The 24426-nt window shown below is 43.2% G+C and overlaps 1 protein-coding gene across 1 annotated transcript in view; it reads right to left on the bottom strand.

Moving 5' to 3' along the window:
- Positions 1 to 15249: 15249 nt before the first annotated feature.
- Positions 15250 to 24426, bottom strand: part of LOC143942236 (adenylate kinase 7-like) — a 36679-nt gene continuing 27502 nt past the window's right edge. Inside the window, exons 7-8 of the mRNA XM_077463485.1 lie at positions 22199 to 22287; positions 15250 to 15265 (exon numbers count right to left, since the gene is read on the bottom strand). Of these exons, the coding sequence (XP_077319611.1) occupies positions 15250 to 15265; positions 22199 to 22287 (105 nt within the window). The remainder of the gene's footprint in view (positions 15266 to 22198; positions 22288 to 24426) is intronic.

Raw genomic sequence — 24426 nt, 5'->3', positions numbered from 1 at the left:
TCAAGTGCTACAATGATGGTAATCCTGACCCCTTCCACCCCTTTGCCTGCATGGGATGCACAGGTGTTTCATTCATCTGCATGCTGGCAGTCCTGTTTATATCTATTGGGACACATTGGGGTTGATTTACTAAAACTGGAGACTGCAAAATATTGTGCATCTGTGCATGGTAGCCAATCAGCTTCTAACTTCAGCTTGTTCAATGAAAGTGTTTGTCATCTCTTACAGCACACTTTTTTCTACAGGTAACCCTATAATAAGGCTTTTACCTGTAGCTACCCCGGATATCTCCTGAACCTTAACGGTTTTGGAGATATCTCTGTATTTGCATGTATGTGTCGACGTCATCGGCACATGCACACTGAAGAAAATTAAAGCAACGGTACGTCTGTGCCGTTGCTTTAGTGAGTGTACCGTTACTGGCGGCTCCTGCGTGCATGCACCACGATACCCGGAAGTAGCAGTGTACGAGGACGGCTGTGAGGGCTTTGTTCTCGGGTAAGCCATTCATAATGAGCTAGTATGCTATAAATACTAGCTCATTATGCCTTTATCTTGCAGGGGCTTTTTTTGTCCTGGGGTTTACAACCACTTTAAAGAGGAGCTCCAGCTCCCCACCAAAAAAATATAAGTCAGCAGCTACAAATACTGTAGCTACTGACTTTTACTATTAGGACACTTACCTGTCCAGGGATGCCGCGGTGTCCTCACCCAAGCCGCCTTCTTGGGTAAGGGAAACGGCAGTGAAGTCTTATGGGTTCACAGCTGGTTTCCTACTTCGCTTGCGTGGATGGCAGGAATGGGAGTAGGTACCTGTCAAAGCCAGATAACCACCCCCCAAACCCCCCCCCCCACCACAAGGTGCCAAATGTGACACCGGAAAGGGGGCAGACAAGAGGCACTTCCCCTTTTCAGTGGAGCTCCATTTTAAGCTTTGACAAAAAGCTGACTGGTTTCTATGCAGAGCTGCACCAGATTTTGCAAGCTCCAGTTATAATAAATCAGCCCCAATGGCTGAAAAGATATTTGGTGACATGCACCTGCCCCTTGCACGGCTGCCAAGCTGAAACCTGTGGCTATATCCATGCAGCCACTGTATCCCAATTGCTATGAATAGATGTAAGCACAGATGTGTGGATAGGTACGCCCCTGGGAATGAAGGCCAAGAGCTCATTCACACTGTATGCATTTTTCTGCACTTTATCAACACCGGGCACTACAAGGTCATAGAGAAAACAATTGTTTTCCCTGTGCCCTGTTCATACTACAAAGCTGGCATGAGCTGGGTTGCAGTGCACTGCATATAAAAGGCAGACTTGCAGCATTTTCCCGCAATGCACCAGAGCTCACATGAAGTCGCCATTCATTGCAGCTCTGCATACAAATGAGTGAAGGGCCAGTTCACACCAGGAATCGCACGGGGCCAAACTGAGCATTCCTGTGTGATTCACATGCAGTGCGATTTTGACCATTTTTTTTAATCACACTGGACTGCACCAAAAGTAGTGCATGCACTACTCTAAAAACGCACAGCAACCGGATCGCATGGTACTTCTGTAACATGTGATCCGGTGCCGGCAAATGCACCTCAACTCTGACCTGTGTTTGGGGTGGCGTTTATTTAACTGCTTGCCGACTAGCCGCCGCCATTATTATCGCAAAAAATGTCCCGGTCATTCAGCCGCCAAATCTTCCGGGGCTGAAGTGGTTAAAGTGTAACTAAAGGTAAAACTTATTTTTTTTTATTTTTTTTTTTTAGATAGAGAGCAGAGGGATTAGAACACCTGTTGATTTTTATTGCTGTCTGTGCCCCTGTTATGGAGATTCTCCCTCTATTTGTCCTGTTCGCCATTATCATTGAAAGCCAAAATAAAGAAGATCCCACATTTTGGATTGTCCCCTGAGAAGTAATAGCGGGGGATATCTTCCAATGGGGCATTAGTTCTGGTGACCTGGGGGGTCTCCCAAGGGATTCCATTCATTTTCAGGCCTCTTCCCATGGAATTACATGGATCAATACTGGCAGGAATACATCCCTATAAGTGGGCGGATGTAATTGGACTTGCACCCAACTATATCCGCCCACCCCCAGATCTGTTGGACCAATTGGAATGATTTTTCATTTTTGTCTTTTTTTTTTTTTTGGCCGTTGTATCATATTCACATGGGTTCTTATTATTCTATTGGCCATCACAGCACACACAAATACACAGAAAAACAGGAACGCCTCATTTCTCAAAAGGCAATGCAACTGCAAAATTCTGAGCATCCTCATTGCACACGCATGCGTTGTTTTTCCATAAAAAACACTACAGTGCGAGAGAGCCTATTAACATGTTTGTTTTTTTGTTTTTTTTTGCTTGATGTCTTTGCCAATAAAATTGATGGGAATCCATGAAATCACTTCTCAATATGTGCACTGAGCTGCATGCTGTGACGCAGGTGAATGCACCAAAGTACATGTTCATGTATAAGATAAGACATCCTCAATAGCATGCATTGCAGCACCTCTCCAGCCCCCCCATTCTTCCACAACTATTATATTATATATATATATATATATTATATTGTTGCACCTATTAGCTCCTGATTTGCAACTATTACCCATGATGCGCCTGATTTGAACCTACATTTACTTTTGCACCATTTTTATGTTTATACACCGTTATTTATTTTTAGATTTACTCATTATTACATTTATATTTTTATACACCTTTATTTATTTTTAGATTTACTCATTTTTATATTTATTATTTTTTTCCTTTTTTCCTACACCCTTTTTTATTTTTGAATTTATTACTTTTATACACCCTGATTTGTAGTTATTTTTATATTTATTGATTTTTATATTTATCATAATTATTTATTATTTTATACACCCTTTTTTTATCTTTATTCTTTAAATTCATTCATAAATGTATCCTTTTTATTTTTTTAGATTAATTTTTATTCATTATCTTTATTATTTTTTTATGTATATTTATACTCACTTATTTATTTATTTTATATTACTTTTATTTGTTTGTATTTAATTAACCTATTTTTTTTTCATTCACAATCTTTTATTTAGATTTATTCATTATTAATGTCATTATTTTTCTACACCGCTATTTATATTTACTCATTATTGTATTTTTTTTTTTTTCTATACCCTTTTTTGTCCCCTAGTATTTACTAGCACCTGGGTTGTCCCCTATTAGCGCCTGGATTATGCCTACTTTACCTATATGGGTGCCCGGATTGCGCCTACTTGACCCCTATTAGCGGCTCAGTTGCTGCTGCCTTGTAGCAGCCCATTTAGATAGCTTGCAGCTTGTGCTATATTCAGCCCAGCAAAATGTGGGTGTGATTCCCAATGCTGCCTCTAGATAGCAGTGCTGAGGCGATGACATCACTGACAATCCTGCTTCTAGACACAGAGAGCATTTCTCCTTGCCGGGCGCGGTGGCGTGTGTCTGTAATCCCAGCTACTTGGGAGGCTGAGGCTGTTGGATTGCTTGAGTCCAGGAGTTCTGGTCTACCCTGTGCTATGTCAATCGGATGTCCACGCTAAGTTCGGTATCAATATGGTGGCCCCAGGGGAGCTCAGGGCCACCAGGTTGCCCTAAGGAGGGGTGAATTGGCCCAGGCCGGAAATGGAGCAGGTCAAAACCCCCGTGCTGATCAGTAGTGGGATCGCGCCTGTGAATAGTCAGTGTAGAGCAGCCTGGACAATACAGTGAAACACAGTCTCTCTTTTCTTTTTATTTACAAAGGCTTTTATTTATTCTTTTTATACCCCTTTATTTACATTTATTCATTATTCATGTCATCACGCACCCTTTTTTATTTTTATACACCATTATTTATTTTTACATTTACTCATTATTATATTTATTTATTTCTATACACCCTTTTTTATTTTTAATATGCATTTATTTTACTTTTTTACACCCTGATTTGTACTTATTTTTATATTTATTCATTATTATATTCATCCTTATTATTTTTATACACTTTTTTTCATCTTTATTCTTTAAATTTATTCATAAATGTATCCTTTTTTATTTTTATTTTATATACATTTGTATTCATTATCTTTATTTTTTTTTAATGTATATTTATACTCACTTATTTATTTATTTTATATTACTTTTATTTGTTTATATTTATTTAACCTATTTTTTTTCCATTTACAATCTTTTATTTATATTTTTTCATTATTAATGTCATCACGCACCCATTTTTTTTTATTTATTTTTAGATTTACTCTAGATACTTACTTTAGATTATTATACTTATTTTTTTTTCTTTTTCTACACCCTTTTTTATTTTTAATATGCATTTGTTATTTTTATACACCCTGATTTGTAGTTATTTTTATATTAATTAATTATTATTCTCATCATTTATTTCTTTATTTTTATACACCCTTATTTAGAGTTATTTTTATATTTATTAACTATAATATTTATCATTATTATTTATTATCTTTATACACCTTTTGTTTTTGACCACCGGTCAGTGCCCATTAGTGCCGCCTGTCAGTGCCCACCAGTGCTGCATATCAGTGCCACCTATCGATGCCCATAAGTGCTGCATATCAGTGCCCATCAATTCTACATATCAGTGCCTCCTCATCAGTGCCCATCAGTGAAGGCGAAAACTAAGAAAAAACTTTATTTTTTCCAAAATGTTGGTCTTTTTTAGTTTGTTTAGCAAAAAATAAAAACCCCAGTGGTGATCAAATACCAGCAAATGAAAGCTCTATTTGTGGGAAGAAAATGATAAATCTTTAGTTTGAGTACAGTGTTGTATGACCGCACAATTGTCATGCTGGCACCAAATTAAAATTTTATCTTTTTTTCCCACAAATTGAGCTTTGTTTTGGTGGTATTTGATCACCTCTGCGATTTTTTTTTTATATTTTGTTAAACAAATTTAAAAAAGACTGATTAAAAAAAAAAATACAAAACCATTTTATATTTTGTTAATACATTTTGCAAATGGGTAATTTTTCTCCTTCATTGATGTATGCTAATGAGGCTACACTGATGGGAGCTGATAGGCTGCCCTGGTGGGCACTGATAGGCTACACTGTTGGGCACTAATAGATGTCACTGATAGCTGGCACTTATGGGTGGCAGTGATGGGCACTGATCGGCACTGGTAGGTGACACTGATAGGCAGCACTGCTAGGTGGCACTGATTGGCACCACTGGTGGGCATTGATAGGATGCACTTGTGGGCACTGATAGGTGGCAATGATTGGTGGCACTGATTGGGGGCACTGTGGGCACTGATTTGTGGCACTGGCAGGCATATATGAGGCAGCTTTTCCTCTCCCTCTTCAGGACCGATGTCCCTTCAAACAGAAGCCGGCGATCAGCTTTTTTCCTTCTCACGTTGTCAGTGTGAGAAGAAAAAAAAAAAGATTACCGAACTTCTGTTTACATTACATGATCAGCTGTCATTGGCTGACAGCTGATCACGTGGTAAGGATCTGTGATCACTCGAGTCTCATTGACTCGGGTGATCACAGTGCGTGCCACGCGCCCCTTTAGGAGGCGTGGCCAGCTTGCAAAGGGGAGGACATTTATTAATGGCTTCCCGGCAAAGCAGAGCCGCGCTGTAGCCGTCACTCAGCTATAGCACAGATCTGAACAAGTTAATGAAGCACTTGCAGTTAGCAATAATGACACTAGATGGCAGGACTTTGACTTCATGTAGCTTTCAGCTTCTAGTGTCTCATTTCAAGCAGTCACCATTGCTGGGTATAGTTGATCAGGTGTCCACACCAAGTTTGGTATCAATATGGTGGCTCCGGGGGAGCCTGGAGTCTCCATGTTGTCCTAAGGAGGGGGGAACCAGCCCCCGGAGCAGGTCACAACCCCCGTGCTGATCAATAGTGGGATCATGCCTGGACAATACAGTGAGACACAGACTTTTTCCGCTGATGCAGATTGGACACAGCTTGCTGTTCTCTATGGGCTGTTGGATGGAAACGGAACGATTGTCCATTTACATCCCACTGTCATCCAATGCGCCAGACAGATGGGGAATGGATCCCCCATACATCTGTTATTAGCAGACAGGAGGGGATTGGGTGTCAAACGACACATAGCCGATGGTCTGATTGCGCCCACCTGAAAAACTGACAGGTGGACCCGTTCAGTCTGTCAGTGTGGAAGGGGCCTAATAAAACACTTGCAATTAGTAATAATGACCCTAGATAGCAGGACTTTGACTTTATCTAGCTTTCAGCTTCTAGTGAATCTACATACAATTAAAGGCCTCATTCACACAGCCATGCTCATTCTTTCACCCCTTCAAAACAAAAAAGGGACACTATTCAGAGAAAAGGGCAACGCTGCACAACCCCGGAGAATTGTCAAAGAGGGAATCTCCCCCATATGGGGTTTTCTAGGCAGCAAGTAAGTAAAAAAAGTTCTACAAAAGGATTAACAATAAACTTCAATTTTATTAAACAAAATATCAAAAGATTCTAAATAGTAAATGTTAGAAAATAATTGGTTTAAATAAGAGCTGTGGTACAGGAGATATAAACACTACAACACCAGCGCAAGTGGGAACATTTACAACATGTGATAGTATACAATAGTCAAGTGCTACAATGATGGTAATCCTGACCCCTTCCACCCCTTTGCCTGCATGGGATGCACAGGTGTTTCATTCATCTGCATGCTGGCAGTCCTGTTTATGTCTATTGGCAGGGGTCAAGTCCTGGGGAAAAAAGTGTGGAAACTCCCACCCAAGATCCACTCCCCCACCAAAAAAAAATGATACGCTCATATGCACGAACACTTCAAAAGTGGTATTTTTCATCCAATTTTCGTATTGTGTGTATGAAGCTTAACTGTTTTTCCTTAAAAAAAAACAATCCTCAATAAACATAAATACGGTAATTCTCTGAATATTCAGCATTCATTAAATTGTGCTTCCATGCAAATGTGAACATCATGTTCTGATCTTTACTGGGGAATGTTATTTTGTATATAGAGTGTTTATGTGGTGAGTTTACACTTTTCATTGAACAGAGTTTGGATAACACAGGGTTAAACGGAAAGGTCATAAATTAACTGCACATTATCTGGACAGAATGCTTGGGGAGATAGTGATGTTCCTGCTTAGGAGATGTATGTTAGCTTGGGGGGCTGCAAACTCTGCAGGGCTCCAACACACACTCGCTGCTATTCCAACCCTTCACACATAAACGTCCCTCCTTGCATTAAACTTTGCCAGGTATTGTGCTCAACTTACCACCCCAAACTGATGTTCACAGAGCAAGTATGCAGGAGACTGGGGGGGGGATGAGGAGACAGAAAATCAGGAGGGGCCGGCAGGGAGGAGCGCATCACAAGAGGTCTGACTAAATACAATCTCTTAGCAGCAGGGACCTGATCTACCCGTCAGCTAGCTGTGATTGACAGGTAGATCAAAGCGGAAGCTGTCATGGGGCCCCCTACTGGCAATGCCTGAATGATCAGGTGTGCAGCACTTACTATTGGGAGCTGTGTCGGCAGCTGCTGGTGTAGCACCTGCCACACAGCTCGCATACTTCAAAGTCTTGCAGGACACGGCTGCTAACGGGAACTGAGAAAAAGTGGAACTGGAAAAAGTACAGGAACTCCGTTCCCATGCGTTCCCGCAAGACTTGAGCCCTGAGTATGAGTTACAATCCATTGTTGACTCCCATAGGTTCCGTGGGCGCATACAGTACCTGGTGAATTGGAAGGGGTACGGTCCGGAGGAATGCTCCTGGGTTTCATCTTTGGACGTACATGCCCCTGTCCTCCTCCACGAGTTCCATAGACAGTTTCCCCTCAAGCCCGGTGGCCATCCGAGGGAGAGGGGTCATTGCGGAGGGGGTACTGTCAGGGCTGGCTTAGCCCTTCCTTCTCTGGGCTGGCTGCTCAGCTGTCGGCTAATTGCCAGTTCTCATCTCTCTCCACAGTTACCAGCTGTTCCTGATCATGCTCGTCTGAACTGCTTACTTAAAGCTGTCCAGCTTACTTCATCTCTGCCTTCGCCTTGGTCACATCAGAAGAAACCATCTCCTGCGGTTCTGTTTAAAGATTGAATTGCTGACATCCCTTCTGGCTCCTTATCCTGCTTGCTGTTGCTCTACTTGGATCCCTGACTTCTGGCCTGGCTGATTATCTGATCTGGTTATTGAACTCTGGCCTGGCTGACTATTCGATCCGGTTACTGGATTTTGGCTATGCTTTGACTACGCTTTTTCTATTTACCTTATTATTTTTATTTAATAAACAAGTGTGATTTAATTGTACTTCTGTCTCGGTCTGATTCATGGTTTCTGACAGTACTGAAGTTTGTCGCCATTCCACAAGCGGGTGCAATTTTGAAGCGTGACATGTTAGGTATCTATTTACTTTCCCCAAAAAAACACGTTTGAAAAAAATTCCTGCGCAAATACCATGCGAGATAAAAAGTTGCAACGACCGCCATTTTATTCTTTAGGGTCTCTGCTAAAAAAAACATATATAATGTTTGGGGGTTCTGTGTAATTTTCTAGCAAATACATTTTTACATGTAGGAGAGAAATGTCAGAATTGGCCTGGTAGGCAAGTGGTTAATATGTACATTTGGGAGGATGCTTATTGAACATTTGGGAATAGAAAGCTACATAATGGTTTACGATATTTTTTAAAATGTATCTATGTTGGTATCCATTTATATGCATTTAATATGTTAGTTTTAAAAGAATGCCTATTCTATTCCCACTAGATGTCGCTGTGAGCGGGCCAGGTGGAATTCAATGTTTCAGTTCACATTTACATATTCGGTGATTGGGTCCTTCCCATTAGAAAATTGACGGTCCAATCACTGCGATCCTCCCGGTTCTCTTTGAGTATATATGTGCGTAGTGGTGGCCTGTGTGCGTGTCCCTGATGCCATCAAGTACGACAAAACGCATCAGCCGGAGCTATGCAGACATGCTACCATGCATGCGCGAGAGAAGGTTGGCTAACTTGGTTCCTGGAGAAACTACCAATTGTACCCATATGCTCGTTTTAAGCTATTTTTGTAAGTGTTACTCCTTTTTATAATAAAATGTTTTAAACAGTGTCACGCTATGTTAGCGACCTTTTTGTTGATTTGTGGTGATTCGTTTTTCATCCTTCTGGGGGAGTTACGTGCAGAGGACTGTGCTCCCTGGTTTGCTGTTTACTACCTCCATGCTGCCCATTCATCCGGCAACAGAGAAGGAGATCTAGGCGATTCGGATCGTTGGCTTGGCTATTGTAAATGAAGCTTATGTAACTGCTTAGGGGGTCGCATGTCCTCAGGTAAGTGCGGCTTGTTGCTTTTGGTTGGTGAGACCCAATCTATCTTACCTCTCATTTCTTTCATGACATGTGGGATTTCTCGTCCTGTTAACTCCCATGTGTAACATTCCCAGGAGGTCTTAAGCCATGTACACACGATCGGACTATCCGGTGGACTTGGTTGTTGTGATTAAAATGGTATTTCTATATACCTGACAAAGACCAGCTAGAGGTATAACTAACACAATTACAATATTCACGAAACCCTTTACTTAACACTGCAACAAGGAGACAACAAGAAGGTGATGAGTCAAGATTACAGTTCAGCAGTTGTCTGGTGTATTGTGGGAGGGGCTGCATTTTATATGCACCGTTATCAGCCAATCATTGTATAGAACATGGGTGTGGTTAATACAGAGGCGTACGTTACATATCATTACATATTATTAATTATGACATCTGCTTCTGAATCACAGTCATGGGATATGTGGCCCAGACATATTGTGACACAATTTCTTTATTTAGACAGTACAGAATAAAACTGCCTATGCAAGCTATATTCTCTTATATGCATGTCCACAGAAAAACTGCCATAGTCTGCAGATACAGAGTTTAAGCTAACTAATAGGTTAACCCCAGTTAATCTTATGTGAACTTATAAAGTTATAAGGTTCAGCCATATCACAAAAATCCCCTCTAAGTTATGAAATCAAACCATGAACATGACTTACTTCTCCTCACTGTGACATACTCATCCCGGTGGCCATAGTAAAAGTTAAGATATATCCTATTAGCTGCAGCTGGGTTGGAAGGTCAAGTACCTCGGAAACCATGCACATAACAAACTGGAAGCAGGCATATAAAAGTAATACCATAAGCAAAATCAGTACAACACACATTGCAATATCTCTAATCCAGGATTCAGCATTGAGACCAAACCCCCAATGTTACCCAGGGGGCTCCCAAGCAATTATTTTGCTTTTTCATCATGTCAATACCCCCTCAGGCTCCTGAGAGGAACTATGCCCAGGTCATGTTCTTTTCCAGAAACAATGACCCAGCATAACGTGTTTGAGGGGGCACCCAGGGTGAACACTAGCCTTGAGCAAGTGACGTTCCTCACTGTCCCCGAGAATCACCACTATCGGAACCAATGAGACCAAGTAACACCATCCCTTGGAATCATTCAGAATCCATGGATGGCATGTTCTTCCACAACAAATGTACGTGCTGTTGTCCAAGGCCAGTGGCTGTCTGCTTAAGGACCTGTTGGGCACCCTCAGAGAATCCTGCAAAAGCAAGCTGTGAAAGTAGCTTGGCCATCTCAGTATGGGAGCCGGAGGCATGCATGAAGTGTGATGTAGGGCACGATCTAAGGTGTCAAGCACTGTGGAGTTCCTGTAGACTCTGAATACACATCCTCTCTATGTCCAATGAGTGTGTTACTAGTGATTTTATTGGGTAGGCCACATATAAACTCAACCAATACATATATAATACACTGCCTATGCCAGCATCCCTTCAAACAGTATATACACTGAAATGGTCGCGCATGTCCTGGGCACACTACAACAACAATCCCAATTTGCCCCGTGACCCTCACCCGGACCACCCTTTAAGCATGCAAAAATAGAAAACAACAAACATGTAATCTCAGCTGCATAGCAATTGTCCATGGACTGCAAAAGGGAGGAAGGGGCGTGACAGTCCATAGAAACAAGTGGGAGGGGCATGACAGCCTTTAGGCCAAATAAAAATAGTCCCAAAGAAATACTCAAAAAGAAAAGTCTATTGGATGGCTTCTGAATGTCCATTAGATTCGCAGAAAAGGAAGGAAAAGGAAATGTCCACATTATAACTCTCATTCTGCTCAACTTTTCCAAAAACCTTTTGGTTCAATTCTGTGATCACTCATATGTACAGACATTAATTCTCTACCCCAAAACACTGCCTCTTTGTAAGGACAGAACTTGATATCCACAGACAGACTGGAACTGATGCGTTGGGCGAGACCGGAGACTTTGGGCTGGCACATCTGGATCTTTTTCATGTGGTGCTCACGGGAATTTTGTACCCCAGGTTTGCGTCATGTGGCTCCCCCTTGAGGTATCATTGGCAGGAACATTTTCCAGCCGGAGTCCGCCTTTAGTCATCTGAGCACCTCCTATGGTATTTGAACAACAAAGATGAACAACAAAGATTTCCATGTTAAAGCTGTAGTCATCACTTCATCTGGATAGGATATAGGGCAGGGTATGGATGGGCAGTAGGGTATGACTGGGGTGGGCATTTCTTCATGTGAAAAGGGCTGTGGGTGAATGCAGGCTGGCTGGGGCAGATATTCCTCATCTGACATGAGTAGTCACAGAATCTACCTGATCAATTCAGGCCTTAACCATTGGAGATATTAAAAATAATATTCTTAATTGACTCAAACATAAGTGAAACATGCAGGAATGAAAATGTTTCTCAGCAAGGGTTTTCATTATATAGCTTCAATATATTTAACTAAACATTTTTCCAAATCCAGTATTATAGCAGAACTTCAACAAAACTTAAACCTCTTTAGTTTCTTCTGTTCCCAGGATCCAAGTGGACCCAAGGGACTTAGGACAGAACATTTTACCCAAACACATATTCTGACTCAGAAGTCTCCAAACTTTGCAAATATGTCTGATCATCAGCAACAAACAAAACATTGATGGATAAACAACATTTCATCACCAACACTTCATGACTGACACCCTGGGAATTCAGAAGGTAAATAACCAGAATAGTCATTCTGATTATAAAATAAAATATTTGAACGATCGCCATTTTATTCTCTAGGGTGTCTGCTAAAAATAAAAAATAAATTATATTATATATATATATATATATATATATATATATATATATATATATATATATATATATATAATGTTTGGGGGTTCTACGTCATTTTCTAGAAAAAAAATACGTATTTTAACAAATGTCAGAAATAGGCTTAGGCATGAAAGGGTTATGTAGCAATGTCTAGGACTCTTATTGGGCCATTTTGGCATCAAGCACTGCATTGTAGGATGAGTGGTGGATACGAAGTCTGTGTATGCATAGTAAGGTTGGGGTACTCGCAGCTATTGCCCTCTAAATCTATCCTATCAACTTGAATTATAAACAGGTGATCATGCAACTAAAGACTGTAAGACGAGTCCGACTCAGAGATAAATAGATAGATCTGTGCAGTACACATGCTTTCCACTCCTGCCAAACATGTGGCAGACAAAGAACAGGTGATATGATGACATTTCCTATCACGCCTAAAATATTCCCTAGCACATAGGAATCAGCGAAGGAGTGTTTTCACTTCCCAAACATCCAATTAGGTCTGAATAGTCCTGATCTGCTATTAACCTTCACCTTTAGAAATAAATGGCAGAGACTCTTACCAGATAATCTATTGGGTCACCTGGGCAGACTTTAATACACTCATTCAGCCCCTGTATTAGAGTTGGCATAACGTTCTTCATTAAATAATTTCTTAAAGGGACAGACTGAGCTTCCAGTAGCTCCCGTTCTTGGCGCTTCACCTCTTCAAGGTGACTGTTCTGTAATATAACAGGAACATGCAATCGCCACATGTGCTCATACCTTTCTGTTACATACTTAGCTTACATTGACATATATATGAGGGCTCACTTTGCAGGAAAAGTGGCCCCAGGTCCTTTGAGAAGACTGCAGGCATCTGATATTCCAGTGCGCCCAAGGATCCCCAAACTCCACAGCATTCTAATGAGCAAAAAGTGATGAGATTCTTCATGACCATCTCTGGGCCACCTACTCCAGTCCCCGCTGCTATTCTATTGACCATTGAGCATGCGTTGCAGCATGCAGTCATGTGTAGAGGAATTTGAAAGAGATAAAAAATTTTTATATGATTGGCCATTTGAAATGAACAGCTCTTTTTTAATTTCTTTAACTTATTTCACCTCACACTTTAGTAAATCGGGCTCAAAAAGAGATACTGCAATAGAGGCTTGACTGTGTCAGACATTTAAGCAAAAGTAAGGGATGAAAGGTGCAGCTTGCTAAAGATGACACCACATCCTAATATTAAACTGCAACTGCAACAAAAGAAATGTATATATAAACCACATAGCCCATCAACTATGAAAATATTACATACTCACATATGGAGACACCAGTATGCCATGTGTGGTCAGTGCTGATCATAAACTTGGTTCACTCTCTGGCACATTAGGGCCTCCTGATGAAGCAAACCAGTTGCAAAACACATCGAGACTGCTGCATCCCTTCCCGTACCACTGGCCCTTGAATTGTCATATTACTATGTTTTTAGTTTTATGATATTTTGTATTTAAGATTGTTTGGGCCAGATAGGACTAGTGCTCTATCAGGGAAGTTATTGTGATGTTCACTTTCTTGCACAATTATGCCGCGTACACACGATCGGACTATCCGGCAGACTTAGTTGTGTGTGGGCTCCAGTGGACTTTTTCTTCCCAAAAGTCAGACGGACTTAGAAATAAGACTTGCTTCAAAATTGTCCACCGGACTCGGCTTTTAACGGACAATCCGTTCGTCTGTGTGCTAGTCCGGAGGACTAAAACCGACGCTAGGGCAGCTACTGGCTGCTGGCTATGAACTTCCTTATTCTACGTCATCACGTTCAAATTCGTCGGTCCTTTGGAGTGGCCAAGTCCGTTTGTTTGAAAGTCAGCGGACCTCAGCTGCAAAATCCATTGGATTGTCCGCCGGACTAAGTCTGCCGGATAGTCCGATCGTGTGTGTAAATGTTATGTCTTTTTAATGATATATTGTAATAAGATTATGTGTTTAGACATTTGTGTCTTTCCTTTCTTCTTTGGGGTTTTGGCTGGCACCACAAAGTCCTCATATTCATTTATTTTGTTTTATGTCAGACATTTGTGAACACATCTAAGAATTGCACAGGTACATGATTGTATCATTCCTGGGCCCAGTCTAGGAATAGATGAATAGTGATAGATGAATAAAGATGGTGCTATCATTCTGGGGGGGGGGGGGGGCAGAAGGTGGCACTGTGATCTCTGAAAGGTAATAAATACTGGAATTGGTACATTTACACATTACAAACAACAAAAAAAGGGCAAAAACATAATTAATGACTGTTACGACTTGCATAGGAACATGAACACTTACATGTTATTTAACACCTAAAGCTGAATTCCAGAAATTCAACTGCTTTGTAAAAAATGAAGGCACACTAGGAGTTAAGTCCAGTGAGGTGTATAACAACACCTGGGCTTATCTTTACTGTTTATATCTGACAGCTTTATAGTACTCCCAGAAGACAGCTACAGCTGTATTTCTAGTAGCCTGATGCTGATCCTTCTGAGCTCTGAATCTTAAACATGAGAGTTGGTGCAGCTGGTATGCCCCTCCCTCCCCTCCTCCTGCCCAATCACAGAAGCCTTTGTATTATGTGAACACATTCACAATATATGAAGGCTTCTGTGAATGGGCAGCAGAGGGGCAGAGTGGGCATAGTTCTGTGTGCTTCTCTCTTCTCAAATCCCAAAGTGTTACTCCAGCAGAGCAAACAAACCTGCAAAAGTAAATAATATAAATAAGTTCAGGAGATATTTATTATGCAGTTCCTTGGACTTAACTCCTAGTGTGCCTTCACTTTTTAGTAGCTGAATTTCTGGAATTCAGATTTAAGACCACAAATACATCCGATGCTTAATTCACTTGAAATACAACTTTCTCCAACCTACCCATTCCTCCCAGCGAGCCATCCTCTCCGCTTCCTCTTCAGCTTCCCTCCGCTCCAGTTCAGCCTTTCTTTTTAATTCTTGAGAAATACTTTCCTCTGCTTCCTGAAGTTCCAGCTCTGCTTGTTCTGCCATGTCCATAGTTCCTAGGCTCCCCTAGAGCTTTAGTGATTTGCTTTAAGATGCCTCTGTACGTTGGATCATCATCTTTTGAGACGTCTATGGGATTCAAAGAAAATGATAAACAAAAATATACAAAACACTGCAGGCTATTTGTTAGATTTACAAACACAGCCACAATTAGACATGTGCATTCGTTTTCGTCCGAATGCATTTTCGTCCGAATTTCAGCTATTTTCGTTTTCGTTTTGACAAACGATAACGAAAGCACAAAATCCGAAAAACGAAAGATCCAACATAAATAAATGCTTTATTTTCGTTTTCATTGTTACAACAGTTCGATATAGAATAGGAGATTCGACATGACTCTGACAACAATCTGTGTCTATAGAACCTGTGGTCGAATGTGCCTAACCTTACCTCTATTAGTCCAAGATTATATAGAGAAAATATTCGACAGAGAAAAAAGATTTGACAGAGAGAAAAGATTCTGCAAGTTACTGTCCTAAAAAGTGTTTGGGGACCCGGGTCCTGCCCCAGGGGACATGGATCAATGTAAAAAAAAGTTTTAAAAACGGCCGTTTTTTCGGGAGCAGTGATTTTAATAATGATTAAAGTGAAACAATAAAAGTGTAATATTCCTTTAAATTTCGTAGGGGGGGGGGGGGTTGTCTATAGTATGCCTGTGAAGCGGCGCATGTTTCCCATGCTTAGAACTGTCCCTGCACAAAGTGTCATTTATGCAGGAAAAAAAGTCCTTTAAAATCACTCGCAGCTATTATGAATTGTCGGCTCCGTAATACAGAGAACACTCATTGAAAGTCATTGATAAAAAAATAAATAAATAAATAAATAAAAAAGCGTGGGGGTCCCCCAAATTCAATTACCAGGCCCTTCAGGTCTGGTATGGATATTAAGAGGAACCCTGCCTCAAATTTAAGAAAAAAATTGACGTGGGGTTCCCCCTAAAAATCCATACCAGACCCTTCAGGTCTGGTATGGATATTAAGGGGAACCCCGCGTCAAATTAAAAAAAAAAATTGACGTGGGGTTCCCCCTAAAAATCCATACCAGACCCTTTATCCGAGCACGCAACCTGGCAGGCCGCAGGAAAAGAGGGGGGGACGAGAGAGCGGCCCCCCCTCCCTCCTGAACCGTACCAGGCCACATGCCCTCAACATTGGGAGGATGCTTTGGGGGTCTGTGACCCCTCAAAGCACCTTGTCCCCATGTTGATGAGGACAAGGGCCTCATCCCCATAACCCTGGCCGGTGGTTGTGGAGGTCTGCGGGCGGGGGGCTTATCAGAATCTGGAAGCCCCCTTTAACAAGGGGACCCCCAGATCCCGGCCCCCCCCCTGTTTGAAATGGTAAGGGGGTACAAAAGTACCCCTACCATTTCACAAAGAAAGTGTAAAAAATGGTTAAATAAAACAAACACACTTTTGAAAAATTCCTTTATTAAAAATAAAAAAATAAAAAAAAGATTCCAGCGGCGGTAATCCACTTGCTATCCAGCGACGGACGGTCATCTCTCCAGCGATGGCTCATCTCATCCAGCGCAGCGAATCCTCCATCCTTCTTCTGTCTCTGTGGAGGAGACACTGCAGGCATTCCGGCGGCTGACGTTTCCTATATAAGGAGGGCGGGGCCACCCGTCACCTGACCCCGCCCCCCTCTGACGCAAGGGGAAACCCGGGGGGTTCCCCGTGACGTATGGGTGACCCCGCACCCCTCTGATGTAACAGAAACCTGCCTGTGTTACATCAGAGGGGTGCGGGGTCACCCATACGTCACGGGGAACAGATAGGAAGAAGAGAACGGTGAAGGTTGTTAGCTCACCTTTCCATTCCTTGTGAAAAGGTGAATTTACACTTTTCATAAAAAGAGGAGTGCATTTCACAGTTGAAAACCTCTGATTCATGTTAAAGAAGAAGGCTGCACCGCATACAGGAGAGAAGAATAAAAATATAAATTGCTGCAAACTAGAGTTCTGCTTTAAGTGTTGTAGCTTAGACACTTTAAGTCCCTCTAACAGTGCCAAGCATCACTTACCCTTTCCCCACTCCAGCTCTAGTCCCCCTAACAGTGCCAAGCATCACTTACCCTTTCCGCACTCCAGCTCTGTCCCTAATTTCCGCCTGAGTCAAGTGCTGTCAGTCCTGCCCAGACACTCTGCCATACTGCCCTTATCCTGTGAGCCCAGCCTGTCTTTTATATGCCCCACTAAGGGATGGGGGGTGGTGTCATCAGCTAGGCAGAGCTCACAGCACTCCAGGACTGGGCAGCACTCACATGTAATTGTGCGAGTGCCGTGTGTCCTGGAAGAATGCCCGCTGAAGTTATAGGTCAAGCACAAACACTTCTGGGAAAAAGCAATGTATAAGGGTTAAAAAAATGCTGCATAGGTGGGGGGGGGGGGGGGTATTCTGTAGTTCAAATGGAGGGATAAGTCAGTTGGAGCCAGCACATCCCTGCAGTAATGGCCACTCAATGGTGATAACATTTTGGCAGGCATCATGTCTATCTAAAACACTCATTCTTTACCTAAATGCAAGGCAGACCATAGATTATGCAATTTTCTTTCCTTTAACTACAGGTAGAAGGAAAAAAGTTGCTTTATTCGTCAGTGTTGATGGGGGAATCCCTCCCACAACACCATTGTTTTCTGCTGGAGGGAGCGAGAGGAATCTTCCCCATCAGAAAAATCACTGATGGCAGATATAGTCACGGGTAATGATCGGGAGAAAATACCCTGATAACCTGCCCATAGTTAGAAATTTGGCTGGTTCCTGCTGAACCGGCTGAATTTCAGTCTGTCTATGGCTGGCTTAAACAATAGAAGCCAGTAAACTAGGTGTTGTGTGTTACATGTGTCTCAGCTACCCTTCCGTTCTTCTTACTACTTATGTATACATGGATGATACAGTATTGATTATCACCCAATACAATAGGACCACATCAAATCAGTTCTGTTCACTGAAAAACAACACCTGATTCACACATAGAAAGCAACACACATTTAATAGTACATTGTTATCTGCAATTCCTGAGTCCTAGGTAAGATGCTAGGGTGCTATACATAGCCTCTGAAAAGCCCTGATGTAAGCAATGGGCTGGCTCTTGGAAGGAGTTATGCAAATATGAAAATGCCTTTATGGGTGAATGTCTCTCTGGAGTAGTGGGCATTCCTAGACAGGCTGTACAGTGGAACCTTGGATTACGAGCATAATCCAGTAGAAGGCTTGAAATCCAAAGCACTTGCATATCAAAGCGAGTTTCCCCATAGAAGTCAATGGAAACAAAGCTAATTCGTTCCACATTGACTTCTATTGAATGCAATACCGCATGTGGCAAGAGGTGGGGGGGACAGAGAGATTCATAAATACGAGGGGGGGCAGAGAGACTCGGCAATACTCGGAGACACTTGGAAACCCTTAAAAAGGCTTGGAAACACTTGGGAACTGAGTATTTCTGAGTGTTTCCAAGTATTTCCGAGTGGCTCTGAGCGGCTCTGAGTGCCATTGGCGCCCCCGCACCTTTGGCTAAATGCATAACACTCGAAAACCGTGTCAGAATTTTTAAAAAATAATAGCTCGTATTGTGACATGCTAATTTACCACGTTACTCGCAATCCGAGGTTCCACTGTATTTTGCATTTACACTGTCCCTAGGCAAGGCCCACATGTGATGCTGAGCCTCTATGAATAAAATTAGATTTCCAATATGTGAAAGGGGTGGGCCAAGAATAGTAAGGCTGAGGTGAAAAGTGCTAAATGGTGTTGGGTGTCCACCAGCCAGTAAATTAAGCAGGCTCTATCCAAGCTTTCTAATGTATAGTGTGAGAAGCTCACAGTGTGCAGTAAAAGAGTAAGCAATTTCAGTACAGGAGAGGAACTGTGCAAGACTGAACGCAAGTCTGTAGCTTATTTAACCACTAGGTGTCCTCACTATAGCCGAAAGATGGCTGCAGCACAGACGCCAATTGCCGGGAGGGTGTCCCTGGACGTGCTCCTGTTTACTTCCGCAATGCACGCTCCCGCGAGCGCGCATCGGGGAAGTTCTGTGCTGCCCGTGTCCCTTGAACACAGCCAGTCACAGATTGCTGTAAATGGCCAATCACAGCGGCTGTTTACAGCGCAATCGGTGTGTCCAATGAGAGATGATCTCATATGTAAATATATGAGATTATCTCTCATCGCCGGTTCTCCCTCCTCAGACAGACAGTGTGTGAGGAGGGAGAAATGAACCGCTGCAGTGGTAAGTGAAAAAGAAAAAAAAGAAAATAAAGTGCCATCTGTCCTCACTGCCTTGTGTCCCCACTGCCACCTGTCCCCAGTGCCACCTGTCAGTGCCACCTGTCCCCAGTACCAACTGTTCCCAGTGCCACCTGTCCCCAGTGTCACTTGTCAGTGACATCTGTCATCAGAGCCACGTATAAGTGCCATGGGTCATCAGTGCCACATCAGTGCCACTTGTCGTCAGTGCCACATAGTGCCATCTGTCATCAGTGCCATGTATCAGTGCCATCTGTCATCAGTGTCATGTGTCATCGGTGCCACATATTAGTGCCATCTGTCATCAGTGCCACGTATTAGTGCATCTGTCATCAGTGTCACGTATTAGTGCCACGTATAAGTGCCATCTGTCATCAGTGCCACGTGTCATCAGTACCACATATTAGTGCCATCTGTCATCAGTGCCACATCAGTGTCATGTGTCATCAGTGCCACATATCAGTGCCATCTGTCATCAGTGCCATGAAAAAAATTCTAAATATTGTGCATTGGGGACCCCCTTAGTCTGCCGGTAAAGTGGTGCATCTGTACTGTGTATAGAACCTGCTGCAGCGAAATTGACGCATATAAAGAAAGAAAATGACATGTGAGTTTCTTGGCTGCAAGACATTGCCATGCAAAAATGGCTAATAAAAACTGTGTTTCCCACAATTCACCCCCCGATCCATACCAGTCCCTTATCCAAGCATGCAGCCAGGGAGGCCAGGAAAAGTGAGGGACGAGCAAGCGCCCCCACCCCCCGAACTATACCAGGCCACATGCCCTCACCCCAAAACCCCATGCTCCCATGTTGATGGGGACAAGGGCCTCTTCCCCACAACCCTGGGCGGTGGTTGTGGGAATTTGCGGACAAAGGGCTTATTGGAATCTGAAGGGAAACTTTTAGACCCCTTTCACACTAGGGCGGTGGATGCATCGGCAGTAAAGCGACGCTATTTTTAGCGGCACTTTACCGTCAATTTCGCGGCGCTATTCATCCCTCCTCTTTATTAATGAAATAAGAACTCACAGTTTTTGACAATTCCTCTATTAAAAATAAAACCACAGTGTCCCACGATGTAGATCTATCGTCAGTCACGCATGCCCGCCGCACCCAAAATAAGAAAAATGATCCGCCCGCGATGAAGGCTAACTGCCAACTGCCTGCTCCGCCATCTAACAGCTCTTAAATAGGTAAAGGGGTGGAGCAAGCTGGCAACATCACCTGGTGGCACTACCTCCTTATGACGTGACCGACCACTGCATGCTGGGTTGGTGACGTCACATGGGGCAGTGCCACCAGGTCCAGGGTTGTGGCACTTTATTTATTCTGGCCAATAAAATAAATAAAGTGCTTGATGTGGGTAAACACGGCTTAACGCGATACATACATTTACCGGCGTCAAGTGTTTTTTTGCTGTCAGGAGAAAAACATCCAGGGCAGTTGTTATCAGCGTCCAGTGAGCATGAGGCCTAATAGTCGTACTTAACCACTTGCCACCCGCCCTATAGACAATTGACGGTGGCAAAGTGGTTTCATAATCCTGATCGGACGTCATATGACGTGATCAGGATTATGAGCCGCTGCACGCCCCCGGGGGCGCGCATCGCGGCGATCGTTGTTGCGGGGTGTCAGTCTGACACCCGGCAACTACGATCTCGGTAAAGAGTCTCCGACGGAGACTCTTTACCACGTGATCAGCCGTGTCCAATCACGGCTGATCACAGTGTAAATAGGAAGAGCCGGTGATCGGCTTTTCCTCACTCGCATCTGTCAGACGCGAGTAGAGGAGAGCCGATCGGCTGCTCCACTGACAGGGGGGGGGGTCTGTGCTGATTGATTATCAGCACAGCCCCCCTGAGGATGCCCACACTGGACCACCAGGGACGCCACCAGACCACCAGGGATGCCCAGCAAAAGGTAATCCTCCCTAGACGACCAGGGATGCCAGTCAGCACAATGGATGCCAATCAGTGCCCATAATGGATGCCAATCAGTGCCCACAATGGGCATCACTGATTGGCATGCATTATTGTTTGGCACTGATTGGCATCCATTAGTACAGTATAACACCAATGCCGCCTATGAGTGCCCACCTGTGCCGCCTATCAGTGCCCACCTGTGCCGCCTATCAGTGCCCACCCATGCCCATCTGTGCCGCCCATCTATGCCAATCCATGCCAGCTATCAGTGCCAATTTGTGCCACCTTTCAGTGTCCATCCGTGTCGCCCATCCGTGTCGCCCATCAGTGCCGCCTATCAGTGCCGCCTATCAGTGCCACATATCAGTGTCCATCAATGCCACCTCATCAGTGCCACTTCATTGGTGCCACATCATTGGTGCCCATCAGTGCCGCCTTATCAGTGCCCATCAGTGTAGCCCCATCAGTGCCCATCAGTGAAGGAGAAAACATACTTATTTACAAAGTTTTGAAACAAACAAAAAAAAAACATTATTTTTTTCAACATTTTCGGTATTTTTTTATTTGTAGCGCAAAAAATAAAAACCGTAGAGGTGATCAATACCACCAAAAGAAAGCTCTATTTGTGGGAAAAAAATGATAAAAATTTCATTTGGGTACAGTGTAGCATGACCGCGCAATTGTCATTCAAAGTGCGACAGCTCTGAAAGCTCAAAATTGGTCTGGGCAGGAAGGTGTTTAAGTGCCCGGTATTGAAGTGGTTAATAAATAATGGTCAAGCTGAATGAAATGCTTTAACAAACCTGCAACTTCTATACTGCAAAAATGTGTACCTTGCCAAATCTTTGATGTGGATCAGTGGGATGATATTCTGGCCATCTCCAAAAACAGACAGTGCTGAGGTTTCTCCCAACCAGGCCTCCTATATGTATAAAAGCCAAAAGCAATTATGAGTGCACCCACAGACTGTGCCTGGTACAGTTAATCTTGTACAAAAAGAACCTGTCAGTTGGAGTTTATTGAGCCGTTTACCTGTGTTCAGTGCACTGCCTCTTTGTACCTTATACTTATGAAAAAAAAGGGTATGGAAAATCCCCTGCTGCTTATGCTTCTGGGGCGGTGACATTAAATTAGATATTTCTTTACAAAGTAGCCCCGTGTTTAGTAGAAAAGCCTGTCACCTACCAGCATGCTCTGTACAAGGAAGCAGTGGTCTTTCTGCAGAGATCTCAGAGTCTCAGAGTTCTCCAATGAGCAGGGAGCATGAGCTTTGACACAACAGGGGGCGTGTCAGACATCCCGAAAATGATCGCTTCTTCCACACAGAGAGCAGGCCTTCTCTGCAGCATGCTGACAGGGGACGGACTTTTCTACTCAGGTTGTGGCTGCTTTCTGAAGAGACTTTGCACACCTTTTGTTTTGGAGTACCTGGAACGTATTTAGCGGATTTAAACTGAAAGTTCAACTGAGCTTTAATTTTGCCTTCTGATCGACTCCAACGCATTTAGCTGAAATGGCAACATTTTTTCACAGAAATTTTTGCTTTATGTTACTATAGGAAATGTGTTCTTGTAAGCCACTGAGCATATTGCAATAGAATCCTAGCCCTAAAATGTAAAGGCTATAGCCCCATACACACTATCAGATTTTCTGCTGATTTTTGTCTTCAGATTTACCAAAACCATGTAGTAAAAGGACCTGCCTGATTGCATACAAATTGAAACTCCTAAGGTTTGACCTCATATTATATGGTTTTGGTAAATCTGACCCCCCTTCCCCCCCACATGACAGTGGGCGGGGGAACCCTGCGATTTGAAAACAGCAAGGCTGTGTGAGGGCGTGGGTTTCATCCACACAGCTGCGTCATGGCAATTAACCACTAGCCGACGAGCCGCCGTCATTCTACTGCGGCAGGTCAGCTCTCCATGCCAAATCGCCGTAGCTGTACATCGGCCCTTTAAACAGCTATAGCAGGTACGTGCGTGGCAGGGGACACGATGCGCATGGCCAGTGGGCGTGATGTCCTCCGGCCACAGGCAACTGCAGGCATGAGAGCCAGAATGGGGATGTATGTGTGTGTGTGTAAATCCCCAGTCTGTCAGGAGAGAAGAGACAGATCGTCTGTTTCTACTAGTTAGGAACAGCAATCTGGCTACTCCTCTAGTCAGTTACATCCCCCACAGTTAGAAACACACACAAGGAACACATTTAACCCCTGGTTAAAGTGGTTGTAAACCCTTACAAACCACTTTGACCTACAGGTAAGCCTAGATTAAGGCTTACCTGTAGGTCCAAGAAATATCTCCTAAACCTATACAGTTTAGGAGATATTTGCCCGAAGACAGGCACCGCTGTCTACGGCGCATGCGCCGTAGACAGCGGCGCGCAGGCGCACTGAGCGCAGCATTTCCAACAATTGAGCTGCCGCGCGTCGGCTCCCGTGCGCATGCGTGGGAGTGACGTCATCGCGGCTCCGCCGAATGACAGCGGCGGAGCTGCGAGACCCCACCGAAAAGATAGATGCGCCGGACTACAGGGGACAGCGGTGACATCGCTGGCTCCTGTGTCAGGTAAGTGACACATAATGGGCTACTATGCGATGCATAGTAGTCCATTATGCTTTGCCTTTGCAGGGAATGAAAGAGGAAGTAAACCCATCAGGGTTTACTTCCTCTTTAACTCCTTCCCTGCCAGTGACATTTACAGAGTAATCAGTGCATTTTTATAGCACTGATCGCTGTATAAGTGTTAATGGTCCCAAAAATGTGTCAAAGTGTCCGATCTGTCCATCACAATGTCACAGTCCCACTAAAAATCGCAGATCACTGCCATTACTAGCAAAAAAAAAAATAATTATAATAAAAATGCCATGAATATAGCCCCTATTTTGTATATGGTATAACCTTTGTGCAAACCAATCAATAAACGCTTATTGTGATTTTTTTTACCAAAAATTTGTAGAAGAATATATATCAGCCTAAACTGAGGAAGAAATTTGTTTTTTTATATATTTTTTTGGGGGGGGGGATATTTATTATAGCAAAAAATGTAAGAAAATTGC

Source organism: Lithobates pipiens, unplaced genomic scaffold, assembly GCF_037356315.1.
Source record: "Lithobates pipiens isolate NorthernLeopardFrog02 unplaced genomic scaffold, aLitPip1_a1.2 Scaffold_30, whole genome shotgun sequence".
Classification (NCBI taxonomy): domain Eukaryota; kingdom Metazoa; phylum Chordata; class Amphibia; order Anura; family Ranidae; genus Lithobates; species Lithobates pipiens.
The sequence above is the reverse complement of the archived record's forward strand: the minus strand, read 5'-3'. Positions and strand labels throughout refer to the sequence as shown.